Source organism: Nycticebus coucang, chromosome 3, assembly GCF_027406575.1.
Source record: "Nycticebus coucang isolate mNycCou1 chromosome 3, mNycCou1.pri, whole genome shotgun sequence".
In the NCBI taxonomy this organism is placed as follows: domain Eukaryota; kingdom Metazoa; phylum Chordata; class Mammalia; order Primates; family Lorisidae; genus Nycticebus; species Nycticebus coucang.
In genome coordinates, this window is record NC_069782.1 from 71,724,371 (window position 1) to 71,740,567 (window position 16,197).

General features: G+C 53.2%; 2 protein-coding genes across 8 annotated transcripts in view; both read left to right on the plus strand.

Moving 5' to 3' along the window:
* KCNN1 (potassium calcium-activated channel subfamily N member 1) overlaps nucleotides 1-5,474 on the plus strand; it is a 35,062-nt gene extending 29,588 nt beyond the window's left edge. For 3 of the 4 annotated variants that reach the window (XM_053584846.1, XM_053584848.1, XM_053584847.1), the window contains exon 9: nucleotides 4,913-5,474. In XM_053584846.1, coding sequence (XP_053440821.1) covers nucleotides 4,913-5,167 — 255 coding nt within the window. In that variant the 3' untranslated portion in view covers nucleotides 5,168-5,474. The remainder of the gene's footprint in view (nucleotides 1-4,912) is intronic. The other variant, XR_008378900.1, reaches the window with a different exon arrangement.
* Nucleotides 5,475-7,059: 1,585 nt separating this feature from the next.
* Nucleotides 7,060-14,401, plus strand: ARRDC2 (arrestin domain containing 2). Of its 4 annotated transcripts, none has more exons than XM_053585604.1 (8): nucleotides 7,060-7,659; nucleotides 10,407-10,473; nucleotides 10,698-10,845; nucleotides 11,322-11,430; nucleotides 11,523-11,776; nucleotides 11,942-12,104; nucleotides 12,334-12,491; nucleotides 13,247-14,401. In XM_053585604.1, exons 1-8 carry the CDS (start codon nucleotides 7,401-7,403, stop codon nucleotides 13,298-13,300), a joined length of 1,212 nt encoding a protein of 403 aa, XP_053441579.1. In that variant the 5' UTR covers nucleotides 7,060-7,400; the 3' UTR covers nucleotides 13,301-14,401. The 4 variants fall into 4 exon arrangements, with proteins under 4 accessions (XP_053441579.1, XP_053441580.1, XP_053441577.1 ...); XM_053585605.1 differs by having other exon boundaries at nucleotides 7,067-7,659; nucleotides 11,322-11,424; nucleotides 11,520-11,776; XM_053585602.1 differs by lacking the exon at nucleotides 7,060-7,659 and adding an exon at nucleotides 7,667-10,291.
* The last annotated feature ends 1,796 nt before the right edge of the window (nucleotides 14,402-16,197 follow it).

Genomic DNA, 16,197 nt, shown 5'->3' on the forward strand with positions numbered 1-16,197 from the left:
AAGAATTTTATTTTGGGGGCAGCACCTGTGGCTCAGTGGGTGGGGCGCTGGCCCCATATACCGAGGGTGGCAGGTTTGAGCCTGGCCCCAAACTGCAACAAAAAAATGGCTGGGCGTTGTGGTGGGCACCTGTGGTTCCAGCTACTTGGGAGGCTAAGGCAAGAGAATTGCCTAGGCCCAGGAGTTGGAGGTTGCTGTGAGTTGTATGACGCCACGGCACTCTACTGAGGGCGATGAGGTGAGACTCTGTCACTACAAAAAAAAAAAAAAAAGAATTTTATTTTTTTTAGGCTGGTTGTTTGTAATCCTGGGAGCACTCTGGGAGGCCAAGGCAGATGGATTGCTTTAGCTCAGGAGTTCAAGACCATCCTGAGCGAGAGCATGACCCTGTCTCTACTAAAAACAGAAAAAACTAGGTGGGTAGTGATGGAGCCTATAGTCCCAGCTACTTGGGAGGCAAGAGGATCACTTAGCCCCAAAGTTTGAGGTTGTTATGAGCTATGATGTTGCCACGGCACTCTACTTAGGGTAATAGAATGAAACTGTGTCTCAGAAAAAAAAATAATAAACCACACACACACACACACACACACACACACAAGAATTTAATTTTTTTTTTTTTAAGAGACCAAGTCTCATTATGTTGCCCCGGGTAGAGTGCTGTGGCGTCACAGCTCACAGCAACCTCCAACTCCTGGGCTTAGGTGATTCTTTTGCCTCAGCCTCCTGAGTAGCTGGGACTACAAGCGCCCACCACAATGCCTATTTTTTTTTTTTGTAGTTATTATTGTTTAGCAGGCCCAGGCCAGGTTCGAACCTGTCACCCTCGATATATGAGGCCAGCGTCCTACCCACTGAGCCATAGGCACTGCCCCAAATTTTTATGTTTTAAAGCATTTTGAGGGGAGGGCATAGGGACAAGGTCTTGGCTACGTTGCCCAGACTGGTCTTGAACTCCTGGCCTTGAGCGATTCTCCTGCTTTTGTATCCCAAAGTGCAGGAATTATAGGCAATGAGGCACTACACCTGTCTGCTCTAGAATGTTTGACACACTATTCTGAACTCCCTCCTGACAGATGACATACATTTTATAAATAGTTCTTGAATGAGCTTTTGCTCAGTGGCTACATCGCCTAATTAATCAGTCTAAGGCTAATTTAATATTATCTTTAGAAAATATTAATTCCTATTCTATTTTACTTCTTATATCTAATGGATTTTGAACTCAGTCCCCGGCTCAGTGCCTGTACACAGTGGTTATGGCACCGGCCATATGCACCAAATATGGCAGGTTCGAACCCAGCCCCAGCCAGCTAAACAACAATGACAACCGCAACAAAAAAATAGCTGGGCATTGTGGCAGGCACCCATAGTCCCAGCTACTTGGGAGGCTGAGGCAAGAGAATTGGTCAAGAGTTTAAGGTTGCTGTGAGCTGTGACACCACGGCACTCTACCCAGGGCAACATAGACTCTGTCTCAAAAAAAAAAAAAATGGAATGAACTCATTCCCCTCATCATCAATGCAGTGTAATTTAATATTCACGTACCATCAGTTTAATTTGGAAATAACCTTATGGAGAGAAAAACATACTCTAGAGCCCTGAAGAAATATAGTTGACCCTTGAACAATGATGGGGTTAGGAGTATGGACCTCAAAATCTGCCTATAACTTTTGACTCCTCCAAAACTTAACTATTGTCCTAATTGTCTACTCATAAGCAGCCAAATAACACATATTTTATATGTTATGTGTATTATATGCTGTATTCCTACAATGAAATGAGAAAATAAACTTACAATAAAATAAAATCATAAGGGAGAGAAAATATCTTGACTATTACTTAAGTGGAAGTGTGTCTTCATAAAGGCCTTCATCCTTATCCTCTTCACATTGAAGCTGAGAGGGGAGGAGGAGGAGGAAGAGGGGTTGGTCTTGCTGTCTCAGAGACGGCAAAGGCAGCAGAAAATCCATATATAAATGGACCTCAGCAGTTCAAACCGATGTTGTTCAAGGATCAACTACAATTGACAGGACACAATGCTAAGAGCATGCAGAAATCGTTGGCCAACTAATTTGATGTCCTATGAGATAAAAGATATAAATAGAAAATGCCTTTGAAAAAACCTCAATGGAAGGGGAGGAGGAGAAATTTACAAATAAGGTATTTTATTTTCTTTCTTTTTTTTTCAAGACCGAGTCTCATTAGACTTGCCCTCTGTAGAGTGCTATGGTGTTATAGCTCACAGCAACCTCAAACTCCTGGGCCCATGTGATTCTCTTGCCTCAGCCTCCCAAGTAGCTGGGACTACTGGCGCCCACCACAACGCCTAGCCATTTTCTCATTGCAGTTGTCATAGTTGTTCTATTTGGCCCGGGCCAGGTTTGAACCCACCAACCTCGGTGCATGTGGCCAGTGCCATAACCAATGTGCTACAGGCACCGAGCCCAAATAAGGCATTTTAATTTGGGCCATCCATAGCACACTTCTATTAGTGAGTTAGATGATTGATATTTGAATTTTAAAAAATGATTTAAATGTTTTCATCATGGTGATATAATTCCTCACAAAATACATTTAGTAAAGGTTTCTTTGTTTTTTTTTTTTTAAGCCATAGATACCACTAACCCAAGGTAATTGATGGTATTTTTTTTTTTTTTTTTTGGCTGGGGCTGGGTTTGAACCCACCACCTCCGGCATGTGGGGCCAGCGCCCCACTCAGTTGAGCCACAGGCACCACCCGGCATTTTGTGTGTGTGTGTGTGTGTGTGTGTGTGGTTTTTGGCCGGGGCGGGGCTTGAACCCACCACCTCCGGCATATGGGACTGGCACCCTACCCCTTTGAGCCACAGGAGCCACCTCACAAAGGTTTGTTTGAATTAAGTTTTAACTGGATTGGATCAGGGGGGTTTCTAGTGTTTCTTAACAAGGTTGAAAACGTTTTCTGCTTTCTGAGGTTGCTAATTTAATATTTCTCTCTGACAGAAAAAAAAGTATATATCCTAAGATAAAAAGAAAAGTTACCAGCTTGAGCAAAAACATAATAAGACTCCATCTCTATAATAACTAAAACATTTAGCCAGGCATGGTGGCACCTAACTATAGTTGCAGCCACTTGGGAGGTGAAGACAGGAGAATCACTTGAGCCTCAGGAGTTCAAGGCTGTAGTGAGCAATAATCATGCTACTGCACTCTAGCCTGGGTGACAGAGGGAGACCCTGTCTAGGGGGGAAAAATTTTTTTTTTAAATTGTCCCTCAGAGAGGGACAAAAAGAACAACCGGCCATGGGCAGCACCTGTGGTTCAGTGAGTAGGGCGCCGGCCCCATGTGCTGAGGGTGGCGGGTTCAAACCCAGCCCTGGCCAAACTGCAACAACAACAACAAAATAGCCGGGCGTTGTGGCGGGCGCCTGTAGTCCCAGCTGCTCGGGAGGCTGAGGCAAGAGAATCGCGTAAGCCCAAGAGTTAGAGGTTGCTGTGAGCCATGTGACGCCACAGCACTCTACCGAGGGCGGTACAGTGAGACTCTGTCTCTACAAAAAAAAAAGAACAACCGGCCAGGTGTGGTGGCTCACACCTATAATCCCTGTACTTTGGGAGGCCAAGGCAAGAGAATGGCTTGAGGCCAGGAGTTCCAGATGAACCTGGGCAACAGAGCAAGATCCTGTCTGTTTAAAACATAGAAAACTTAGCTGGGCATGGTGGCAGATGCCTGTAGTCCCAGGGGCTCAGGGGGCTGAAATGAGAGGATACCTTGAGCCCAGGAGTTGAGGCTGCAGTAGGTTATGATCATGCCACTGCACTCCAGCCTGAGCAACATAGCAAGACCCTACTGCCTCTAAAAGTAGTAATAATAAGGAACCATGGAATGACTAGATGTCATCCCCTGGCCCTAGGGATGGTGGCCACCTGAGGCAGGCTTGGGTAAGGTCAGTGACCCTGGTGGGGGGTGGTTCTCCCTCCCACCAGAGGTGTTTGCTAGGCAGGGGTAGGGTCAGCCTGGGGCAATGGTGTGACGGCTGAAAGGGAAAGACTAGGAGAGAAGCAAGTAGGAGCTGTGGTGGGGGTCACCTCCTGTCTCCCTCCCACCAAGCCAGGTGTTGGAGATGCAGGTGTTTTCTGGCTCTCAGCCCAACGTTGCTTTGCTTCTGCCCAAGGAGGGGTAAACCGTGGTCAGCGCCGAGCCGCGGTCAGAGCTGCAAAATGATATTTCAGCGCCACCTCGTGGCTAGAGCGGCCTCTGCAGCTGGGGCTGTCCTGTGCGGCCAGACACCCTGGTACACCCTGGTCGGTTTGGACAGTACTGGAACCTGACCTGGACAGGCTGGCTGGGTCCTGGGGAAACAGTCGAGGTGGTGGTGATGCCTTGTAACAGGGCTTGTTATGGCTGTCGTGCTCATGGTATGTGATTGGGTCAGATTCTCAGGTTGGTCACCTCTCTCATCAAATTCTCTCTAGCCTAATGTGGGGTAAGGTGGGGGCAATTCACAAGGATCCAGGAGCACCCCCTTATCCTACTCCTAGACCACATCTAGAATTGCTGCTGTACCAAGCCTGGAGTAACAACAGCCTGGAACCTCCGCCAGGTCTATGGGCACCACTCAAGACCTGCCTCTGGCTGCATGTGTGGCCACCTAGGGCAGCTCAGGCCACATCCTCCATCTCAGCATTTCCTTGGGCCTTCCCCAGGCCTGCCATCCCTGAGCCTGGCATTCAAGGCCTGTCTCTCCCCTCGCTCATTTTCCCTGGGCCCCAGCAAGAGACTCGTGGGGCTGGGAGTATCCTCCCAGTAGCCCCTCACTTGGGTGACCTTAGCAGCTGCCACGCAACTGGGACCTGCTGACTATCTCTGTCATCCTGCCCTCTCTCACTTGGCCACTCCTCTCTCTCTGGCCTTCTCTGTCTTCCGCAGACCCAGAGCATCATGTATGATCTTGTATCCGAGCTGCATGCCCAGCACGAGGAGCTCGAGGCCCGCTTGGCTGCCCTGGAAAGCCGCCTGGACGCGCTGGGTGCCTCCCTGCAGGCCCTGCCCAGCCTCATCGTCCAAGCCATACGCCCACCCCCACCACCCCTGCCACCCCGGCCCAGCCCTGGCCTCCCAGACCAGGCGACCCAGAGCCCCCCATGCCGGTGGGCACCCATGGCCCCCTCGGACTGTGGGTGACGGCCCTGCCCGCCACCAGACCCTAAATTTTGGCCATCGTGTGGCCGCCACCTCCGGGAAGCCCTGTACAGTGGTGCCTCTTGGAGTTCAAGAAGCCTAAGCTGAGTTGGGCTGAGTGGACTGGGGCCTGCCCCCCACCCCCATACTGCCTGGGCAGAGGGCAGGGCTGGACCACAGGTGAGGGCAGGGGAGCCCGGAGCTTCCTTTGGTCACCTGGCACCCCCAACTCTCCCCAGGCCCCCGGTGGGCATGGTGTAGCTGGGGGAGGGGTCTTGCTCATTTGGAATAAAGCAAGACCCACCAAGTGGCTACCTGTTGTGCATGGCCAGGGAATACTGGTAGTTTTCGTGGGGGGGGGGCTGGACACCCAGCTAGGGACACCAGGATGGATGTGGGGATCAGGAAATCCTCTCCCCATCACTGTTATACCCTTGTAGGCTGGAGTGCAGTTGGGGCAGCTTGCTAGGGATGTCTGCCAGCTCCACCTGGTGCTGATAGAGGTACCCTGCAGGGGGTGTGGCCGGCCCTCCTAGAAGGAAGCATGGATGACAGTGGATAGCGAAAACATCCCTCCTCTTACACCAACCTGCTTTGACGGGGCATCTACTGTGCCAGATTCCAGTAAGACCTATGGGTCATGGTCAGTCCAGTGGGGGAAGTAACCTGGGTAAGGAGGGTCATTCCGTTTTCACTGGATGTGTATTAAGTACCTTCTGTATATAAGGAATATGATGTCAATTACCACACTGACTGTGAGAACTTGACCAGAGTAGGATGGAAGGAAACTGAGTCTCAAAGAGGTGAAGCTGCCTGCCTGGGGCTACACAGAAAAAGAGTGATAGAGCCAGGATTTCAACTGGAGGGGTTCCACAGGGGTATGGTACCATCCTGGGCTTAGAAAGACCCCTTTGGGGCAGGCTTGGTTGTGGGCTGGAGGTGAGCAGTCTGGACACAAGTGAATGGGAAATCTTCCTCCAAGCCTTGGGCTTGTGTGCTGGGGTCAGGAGGGGGCATTGGGCACTTGCCAGATGCTGAGCCCTAGGTGGGGAGGGAGGCCTCGCTTCTGGGGAGACTAATCTGGGCTCAGCTGAGGAGCACTCAACTATGGTAGCCTCTGATAAGGCCATTGGTCCCCTGGCTCCAGGAGATAGGCTGTGGCTGGGTACTCAGACCCAAGAACAAGAAGTGTCTGAGGACACGCCAATGGGTTCTGGTCAGAGCTGGGTTCAAGTGACTCTACCACCACTGGGTGCTTCTGGGCAGTAGCTGCCCTTCTGGGGACCCCAGTTTCATCTGTAGAATGACAGCGACAGGTGATTTAATCAGAACCTCCTAGAAAGGGCCAGGCAACTAACTGATAAGTGCTCAATAAATGCTGTTCCCCTCCCAAGGACTTACATGGGAGTCAGAGGCCATAAAAGCAGTTGACAGGCCTCATTCTAAACTTTCTACCAGCCCTGTTATCTGGCTGGGGAAACAGGTCTGTGGGAGCACACAGTTCAGTTAAGGGACATCCGTTGGTGTTCCCTCTGTGACCAGTGGTAGTTTCTGGGCCTGGAAGGAGAATAGGGCACATAGCAGTCAAAACACAGCAACCAGAGCCATAAAGAAAGAAACAAGGCAAGAGGTGACTGGGGGACTCAGGAAATGACTTTTTTGGCGTGGATGGATGGGTGGAGAATGGATCTGGCAGCGGAACAGCCAGTGCAAAAGCCAAGAGGCAAGACCTGATGTTGGAGTGTCTGGGGCACAGCCACGAGTGACAGGGACACCAGAGTGGAGGCTTGGGCAGTGCTGGGTTGAGGGGATGAATGAGGCCACAAGACAGAGCTCGGAGGCCATCTAGGTGCGGCGCCTGCCACATCCGCCGGCGCCCCCCGCCCCCCAACCGCGCCCGCCTCTGACTCAACAGCGCCGACCCTACAAAAAGGGCCGGCCCCGCCCCGGGAGAACGGCAAAGTCAACAGCGTGGGCACGCAGGCGGCACGTCCCGGCGGCCCCTGGCGCGTCACAGGGACAGACGCAGAAAAACTAGGAAGTTTGTCGACGACGCGCCCTCCCTGTGTCAGCGGCTCCAGTACAAGTTAGCAGAAGGAGGAGGAAGCTCCGGGATCGCCCGGGGCTATGAAGAAGGAGACCCAGGGGATCTGCAGACGCACCCCTGCCGTGCGCCGCCACGCTGCGTGCCCCGGCCGCGTTCCCCGTCGGGAACACGGTCCCCGCCGTGCGCGCCATGCTCCCGGGGGGTGTGCGCAGCTTCGCGCTGGAACTGGCGCGGGGCCCAGGCGGTGCGTACAGGGGCGGGGAGCGGCTGTGCGGCCGGGTGCTGCTGGAGACCGCGGCGCCGCTGCGGGTGCGAGCGCTGGAGGTGACGGCGCGCGGCTGGGCGGCCACGCACTGGCTGGAGGGCCGTAGCGTGGGCGTGAATGCCGTGTCCAGTGACTACGCGGCTGCGGAGACGTACCTGAGGCGGCGGCAGCTGCTACTCCGAGGTAAGAAATCCTCCGTTCCACTCCTATCCAGTCAGGATCTCCTGGGCCAGAACCCTCTCCCCAGATCTGGTAGTCCCTCATCAGGACTCTGGACCCGCCCACTTGGATGCCCATCCACCCCCACTACCAGGAACCCTGCTCAGGGCGTCCCATTCACTCCAGGAACACCCTCGACTTAGATTCTGTCTTGTGAGGAGACCCCTTTCAAAGCAGGGGGACCCTCTTATCCAGGGTCTGGGGAACCTCTGTGGGGTAGGATGGGAGATCTCCTTTGCATACCCCAGGAATCCCCTTTACTCTCAGGCCTGGGGTCCTCGATTTCCAAAGAAGGCCCTCATCTCACGTGCTATCTAGGTCCTCGCTGGCAGTGTCAGCAATTTTGAGTTCTCTGGGATTTCGGAGGAGGGCCTCTGGTGGTGTTTGCAGGTGAGAGGGTGGATTGCATCCCAGAGCAGAAAGAGATGGGGTAAGGTCATATCGGAGGTCATGAGTGGGCCAGCGGCCACAGAAGGAGCGAGTCTGCCCGGCTGCACCCTAGGACCTCTCTGGACTGCTCTGGCAGCTCTTCGGGCGAAGGCCGACCTCACTATATCCGTCTGCAAAATGAGTGAGGCGGGAGAATAACTCCCTTTTTTCAGTGCTGGGCGCTCTAGACGATTTGCCCACAGCCTTGCAGCCTTGTTCCAATAGGCCCCAGGTGCGGGGGACCCTCCTCTTCCCAACAGTGAAAACTGAGGAGCTGACCACCCCCCTGCCGTGGGCGGGGCAGGAAGAGGTCCAGGAAGCCCTTGCCTTCTGCAATCACTCAAGAGAAATATTGGTGCTATTCTCCACCCCAGACACTCGCCCCTGGCGACTTCCTGAATAGTTGCTGTGTGACCTTAGACAAAGTGCTGCCCCTCTCTGGGGCTCTGGAGGTCCATCTCTGAAATGGGTTGAGGAAGGCGCTGGTTCAGTAAGGGCCTTCCTGTCCCTCCCCCACCCCCGAATTACAATTCTTCCTGTGGTTTCGCTTGGTCCTGGGTGAAGGACCCCAAATTTGAGCCTCAAAGGCCCTTCTTCCAGGCTTATCAGTGAGCTTCCAGCCACTTCATCCCTGTTCTGATGTCCATCACGGGCTGTAGGTGACCGTGTCTGTTTATGGCCGCCCCCTCACTGAAGGTGCCAAGGTCTTGGGGGTCCCGGTGTCACTCAGAGAGAGCGGCCAGGGAAGGGGATGGGTTAGGGCAGCTCATTCTAAGGCCACCAGAGGGCGCCAGCGTCACACAGACTACGCGGAAGCAACTCCGCCAAAATTCTGTGAGGCTTTTCTCTAGAGAAATTGACTCAGTGAGACGCCACGTTCCCGCTACCCTGGAGAGTTCCCCGCACTCTGCTTTGTCTGTGAGTGGACAGGGGCTACGGACGCCCAGAGCGGGCACAAGGGCTGGGACAAAGTAGTAGTTTGCCAGAGGCTGAAAGTAGGGAAAGGAATGTCAGGGTAGTAGAACAGTTTGGGCAAAAGCCCGAGGCGTGACGGGGTAACTGACAGTACGTTGGGAAAAGGTTGATGTCTCCGGAGTGAGGCTCTCGGAAGGGTTTGAGCTGGGGCTGCACAGTGTGATCCAGGCACAATCCTCTGAGGTCGGGACTGATTTTTTTTCCTGACTCTACAGATGTGGAAACTGAGGCTCCAAGAGGTTGTCACTTTCCCAGAGGTCACCCAGCAGAGCGAGGTTTGAATCAGAGGAGGGGGGCTTCAGGCGCCAAAGTTGAGGGCAGCCCCACCTTCTTCCTCCTCCCTCCCTATTTTCACTGCGAGGGGGACAGACCTGGGGTAGCTGTAAGTTCTCAGGGCCTCGACTAGGACCAGGGATCCCCACCTCAACTAGGGCAGGTGATGCCTGAGTCAATTCTACAAGTAGCAGCCGATGAGTGATTAAGCATGGGGTCAGGATGCTCTGCTAGGTGACCTCAGGTCTGGGCACTGCCTCCGGGCCTCAGTTTTCCCTGGTTCCTCCCGGCGTCCGCAAGAGACCGGCTGTGGCTGCTTTCTCCTGGGAGTCGGTGACTGTAGGGTGCAGCCCAGGCGGAGCAAGGATGTTTTATTTTCCTACGCGCCTGGGCGAAGCCACGTCCCTCGTCGCGCTATTGGCGAAATCCCTTCTGGGGCGGGGCTGCCATCCGGCCCCACTTCTCCGCCTGCCGTATAAAAACGGCGCCGACGCCGGGCGCTGGGATTTTCTGGTCTGTTCGGCGAGTGCGCCTGCGCGCTCCGGGAGTATTTGGGTCCAGAGGCTGCAGCGTCCGCATCTAGCGCTTCCGAATCTCGAGTTCGAGGCCAGGGTGTGCGAGTCGTGGGTTCGCACCCCAGGCACGATGCTGTTCGACAAGGTGAAAGCGTTTGCGGTGCAGCTGGATGGTGCGATCGTGGGCGCCGAGCCCGTGTTTAGCGGCGGCCAGGTCGTGGTGGGCCGGGTGTTGCTGGAGCTAGCGGACAAGGCGCGCGTGGGTGCCCTGAGGCTGCATGCGTGGGGCCGCGCCCACGTGCACTGGAGCGAGTCACGCAGCGCGGGCTCGAGCACCGCGTATACGCAGAGTTACAGCGAGCGCGTGGAGGTCGTGAGTTACCGTGCCACGCTACTCCCGCCAGGTATGGGTCAGGGACCCCTGCTCAGTGCACGAGTTGTGCACTCCCCACCCTGACGGCGGGGCCCTAGGGACTCCAGCACAGCAACTGAGTCGCCCCTTCTTGCTCCTACCTGCAGACACTGGAGAGACTACGACGCTGCCTCCTGGACGCCATGAGTTCCCCTTCAGCTTCCAGCTACCTCCGTAAGTCCTCTGGGGTGTAGGATCGTAGGGGAGTCCTAAACCAGCAGTCCTTTACAGGTGTGTGACTCCGATGTTAAGTGTCTGGGGACCTCTGAGCCACTGAGACCCTCTCCCAGGGTCACCCAGAGTGTGTCTCTGTCTCTCTTTCCCCTGAATCTGGGACACCCCCACCTGCTTGCATGTTTTTGTCTTGCACCCTGAAGCTCCTTCCCTACCCTCCCTAGAACCCTGGTGACATCGTTCGAAGGCATACATGGCAGTGTCCGCTACTGCATCAAGGCCACGCTACACCGGCCCTGGATACCAGCACACCGGGCAAGGAAGGTATTCACTGTCATCGAGCCTGTGGACATCAACACGCCTGCTCTGCTGGTAAGTGGCCACCACGGGGTAGGTAAGACGGAAGGATTATGGGCAGAGGCCTGGCTGCTGGATCACCCTGACTGACAAAGTGGGGGGGTCCTAGGTGGGCTTTGGCGAGGAGGTGGGGTGGGAAGGCAGGTGCGGGAATGCATGTCGAATCCATTGGAAACTGAGTGCAAATCTCAGCTGCACTGATTTGTTATGTGACTCTGGGAAAGTGCCTTGCCCTCTCTGAACCTCAAATACCTTATCTGTGAAATGAGCCACAGCTAGGGCTTACTGAGCAATAAATTATGCAGTTTACTTGCTTGGCTTGTTGATTTCATTCCCAGTTTTATAAGATGGGTGGGGTATCCCTGGCTCCATTTACAAGTAGTTCCTGGATTGTTAAAAAGAAATGAGGCCCTGCCCAAAGCCCTCCCTCACCTGGGGGTGGGTGGTCTGCACAAAGTGACCCATTCGTGCCCTTTTCTCCACCCCTGCAGGCACCTCAAGCTGGGGCTCGGGAAAAGGTCGCCCGATCTTGGTACTTTAACCATGGCCTTGTCTCCCTCTCTGCCAAGATTGACCGCAAGGGCTACACACCAGGTAGCAGTCAGACAGGCAGACAGATGGGCAGGGAAGAGGGCTGGTGTTAGGGCTGCAGGTGGACAAATCTGAAGCCCCACTGCTCCCCACTGCAGGAGAAGTAATCCCCATATTTGCTGAGATCGACAATGGCTCCACACGGCCTGTGCTACCTCGCGCAGCTGTGGTCCAGACGCAGACCTTCATGGCTCGAGGTGCCCGGAAGCAGAAACGCACAGTGGTAGCCAGCCTTGCTGGAGAGCCAGTGGGCCCTGGGCACCGGGCACTATGGCAAGGCCGGGCACTACGGATCCCTCCAGTGGGTCCTTCCATCCTGCACTGCCGAGTGCTACATGTAGACTACACGCTCAAGGTATCTCTGGGGTCCTAAGATCCACCCTGTGCCCCAAACTGGCCGCAGCTCTGTTTCAATGTGGGACAGAGAGTATTTCCTCTATAAGGGAAAAAGAGGAGAAGAGAAGGCAATGGGCATGACTGAGGCTGCCTGGACACCCTTCATACTGGCTCTTTCCTCTAGGTCTGTGTGGACATCCCAGGCACATCTAAGCTGCTCCTAGAGCTGCCACTGGTCATCGGCACCATCCCCCTGCACCCTTTCAGTAGCCGTTCATCCAGTGTGGGCAGCCATGCCAGCTTCCTGCTGGACTGGGGGCTGGGGGCTCTGCCAGAGCAGCCTGAGGGTGAGCTCCCTACCCTGTTGTTGCAGGGGGTAGACGGGTGGGTGAACAGAGAGGTGGATGGCAGGTTGACTTCCCTTCCTCCAGTCTCAATGTGCTCATCCATAAAAGGGCATAGTAAGAATGATTTTGGTGGCTGGGAGCTGGGCACAGAGCCTGGCAGCCCTAGAGCTAGCTGCCTGGCTCCGAGGCTCTCCTCTGCTAATCTCACTTCCCCATCTCTCATTTCCAGCCCCTCCTGAGTACTCAGAGGTGGTAGCAGATGAGGAGACAGCACCCTCAGGGCAGACCCCCTTCCCACTACTGCAGGACCCTGACATGACCCTTGACAGCCCTTTCTTTGCTTATATCCAGGAGTTTCGCTACCGCCCGCCGCCTCTGTATTCCGAGGTGAGCTTAAGAGTCTGGGAACTCCTCACACCTTTATGGGCCCTGGGAGCTGCGATGGGGGTGGAAGCCACCAGAGATGGTTTTTTTTTTTTTAGAGACAGATGAGGTCTTGTTCTGTTGCCCAGGCTGGAGTGCAGTGACATCATCATAATTCACTGCATCCTCAAACTCTTGGGCTCAAGTGATCCTATCCTCCTGCCTCAGTCTCCTGAGTAGCTGGGACTACAGGTGCCTGCCACAATGCCTGGCTAATTTTTAAATTTTTTGTAGAGATGAGGGTCTTCCTGTTGCCCAGGCTGGTCTCAAACTCCTGGCCTCAAGTGATGCTCCTGCCTAGGCCCTCCAAAGTGTTAGTACTATAGGCATGAGCCAGTAAGCCTGGCCAAGATAGGTTTTAAATGTTAATAGAACTCCTGTACAGACAGTTGGCCCTCCGCACCAGTGGGGTCTGCATCCTCTTTGTGTTAGATACTGTAAGTAATCTAGAGGTGATGTAAAGTATAAGAGAAGGTATGCATAGGTTATATGCAAATGCTATGTCATTTTATACGTGTACAAGGGACTTGAGCATCTGGGGATTTTTGGTATCCACAGGAGGGTCCTGGAATGACTCTTCTTGCCCTATAGTCAGCCTGAGTATCCCCTGCTGACTACCTCTCCCTGGCTGAGTGTGGAAGTTCTGAGATGGACTGGGTAGGGAGGGTATTTTTGAGCCTTCATTTCCCCCCGAGGCTTAATGGGAACATTTCTCTTAGGAGGATCCAAACCCATCCTCAGAGGTCATGAGGCCACGCTGCATGACCTGCTGAACAGCAAATAAGACACCTCAAGGGACGAGGTTGCAAACTTGCTTTCAGCGGTTGTGATCATAGAGAGCAACTTGATCAAGGATTGACTACCCTGATTGTGCTGAAGTTGGGGAAACTGAGTCTTGGAGTGGAGCAAGGCTGTTCTGGTATTACACAGGACAGGAACCAGGCTGGAGCCTGACTTACATGGAATGGCTGTCTTATGAGGCAGCGAATGCCTGGAGATGCTGTTTAACCTGTCTATGCAGCCTGTGGGCAGTGCTGGGGTCCACCAAGAGCCTTCAGTCTGGGAGAAACAGAGCCAAACATAGATAATTCCAAGTCTTGTGGAACCAGAATAAGAAACTCGAGGCTGGGGGAGTCCAGAGAGGAAGCACAGAAAGGCTTCCTGGAGGAAAAAACATTTTAGCTGAGGCTTTGGCATATACATAGGAGCTCAGCAGGTAGACAAATGATGAGGAGAAGTTGGAGAAGGTCAGAGCTGAGTGATATTTGGAACCCACCCCCTTCATCAACTGGGGCTCAAAGGGCGTGTGCCTCAGTTGAGGCCACATAGTGAAGTCCAGTGGGCGACAGGGCCCAGGAACGAGGCATTCTGGAAAACAGGTCGTTGGAGCTACGTGGGCCGGCCTGTGGGTGGCAGGAGCAGCGGGTTCAGCTTTTGAAGACTTTGATAGCCAGGTCCAGGCTGGGACTTCCTCCAAGTACTCTGGGACATCCAAGCTGACTGAGTGTTATATGGCCCAGGAAATCCAGGTTCAGGGCAGGACAGATAAGACCAGCCACATAACTTGCAAAATGAAAATGCTGGGCTCCCTGTTCAAGGTTAGGAATCACAAGACAGTGATAACAAAACATTATACCAGGCCCTAGGGACAGAGGTCAGCCTGGGGTAACATAGGGGACCAGAATGCTTCAGGTGGTTACCTGTGTCCTGGAGAAAAGCACTAAGTGGGGCAGCTGGACAAGCCCCTAACTACAGAGTGCCAGCCCTGGCTAGGGCAGGATCCCTGCCTGGGACTCAGCATTTCTGATAAGCCTTAAGAAATCAATCTTCTTTTGTACAATTATTTTTAAAAAATAAAACTGTGGAGAAACAGACTGGGCTTATTGGTTTATCTCCTTAAGGAAGTAGAGTACCTTAGGCTGACTTCCCAGGTCACACGCTTGGGGACTGAATTCCTGGCCAAGGAGAGTTGAGGGGCCCGTTTTCCATTCTGGTATTCCTTTGTATGAGTATACCACATTGCATTTATCCATTCATCTGTGGATGGACATCCGGATTGTTTCCACATGTTGGCTATTGTGAATCTTATTGCTAAGAACATGCAAGTGACACAGGGAAGGTGAGCTGGGATAGGAGCTGGACCCTGCATCCCTTAGCTGCACCTGCTGGTACACTTTCAGAGGTTGACAGTGTGAATGGGAGAGGACAAGCAGAGGGCTCATCTATCCTCAGGGAAAGGAGAGGAAAAGGCTGGGAAAGGGCAAGGTCGCCTGGATGCAGGAAGATCCTGCCTGAGTCTGGGCTTTGTTTTTATTGAGGTGAAATTCACATACCACAAAATTTACCATTTTAAAGTGTACAATTTCATAGAATTTAGTATATTCATGATGTGCGGCCATCTCCGCTATCCATCCTCCATGACTGCCAAAGGAGACCCCATACTCATTAAACAGTCACTCCCCATTCCCCCTTCCCCAGCCCTGGCAACCACTAATCTGCTTTCTGTCTCTTAGGAATTTGCCTATTTTGAACATTTCCTATAGATGAAGTCGTGTGGCCTTTTGTGTCTGGCTTCTTTCACTCAACATAATGTTTTTGAGGTTCACTGACATGTTTTAAAACATATATCAGAACTTCATGCCTTTTTATGGCTGAATGGTATTCCTTTGTATGAGTATACCACATTGCGTTTATCCATTCATCTGTGGATGGACATCCGGGTTGTTTCCACATGTTGGCTATTGTGAATCTTATTGCTAAGAACATGCAAGTATAAGGATTTCTTTGTTTTGTTTTTTAGAGATAGGGTCTCCCTCTGCTGCCAAGGCTGGAGGGGAATGGCACAATCAGCTCACTATAGCCTCCAACCCCTGGGCTCAAGCGATCCTCCTGCCTCAGCCTCCCTAGTAGTTGGGAATACAGGCACATGCCACCATGACTGGCTAATTTTTCCATTTTTTCGTAGAGACAGGGTCTCACTATTTTGCCCAGCTGGTCGTGAACTCCTGGCCTTAAGCAAACCTCCTGCCTTGCCTGTCAAAGTGCTGGGATTATAGGCGTGAGCCACGGTGACCTGCCTTTAAGGATTTCTTTGAATACTCTCTGTAGCCTTAGTAGCATAGGGGTCTTATTCTTCCGGAGTTGAAGGTGGGGAAAGCGAGCCCAAGAAAATGAAGTGACTCATCCAGGGTCTCATAGTCAGGACTAATAGAGCCTCAGTTCCAAATTGTCCCTTGGACTCCGGAGACCACACCCCCTCTGTCTGCATCAACCTTGCCCCACAAGCTCCCTCTGTAGCTCCTCCCCAGACCTCTAGGTTCCACCTCTTCTAAATGCTCACACCCCGCCTCATGGTGGGCACAGAGGCCCAGTTGCAACTCTGATCTGATAGCCCAGGCTGTGCTCACCCCTCTGTCCAAGGAATCCAACACATTGTTTTGTCGTGTTGACTGTCGTGAATATTAGGAATGTGCATGTACAAGGATTTCTTTGAATACTCAGCTTTTAGGCTGCCATTGGCAGAGCCAGGGGCCAGAAGTGAAGACTTGGAGATACCCGGGGCTGGATGCTGAGAGATCCGGGTTAGGGCTTTGCTCTCTGGGACACTGCAACAGGCTCAGCAGCCCCTCAGCCTCAGTTTCCTCATCTGAGACTTTGGGACACACACACA

Coding starts and splice junctions, on each gene's coding strand:
- ARRDC2 (XM_053585602.1), top strand. CDS start 9,739: ATGTTTTATTTTCCTACGCGCCTGGGCGAAGCCACGTCCCTCGTCGCG. Junction 10,846..11,321: donor TCAACACGCCTGCTCTGCTG/GTAAGTGGCCAC, acceptor CCACCCCTGCAG/GCACCTCAAGCTGGGGCTCG. Junction 12,105..12,333: donor TCTGCCAGAGCAGCCTGAGG/GTGAGCTCCCTA, acceptor TCTCATTTCCAG/CCCCTCCTGAGTACTCAGAG.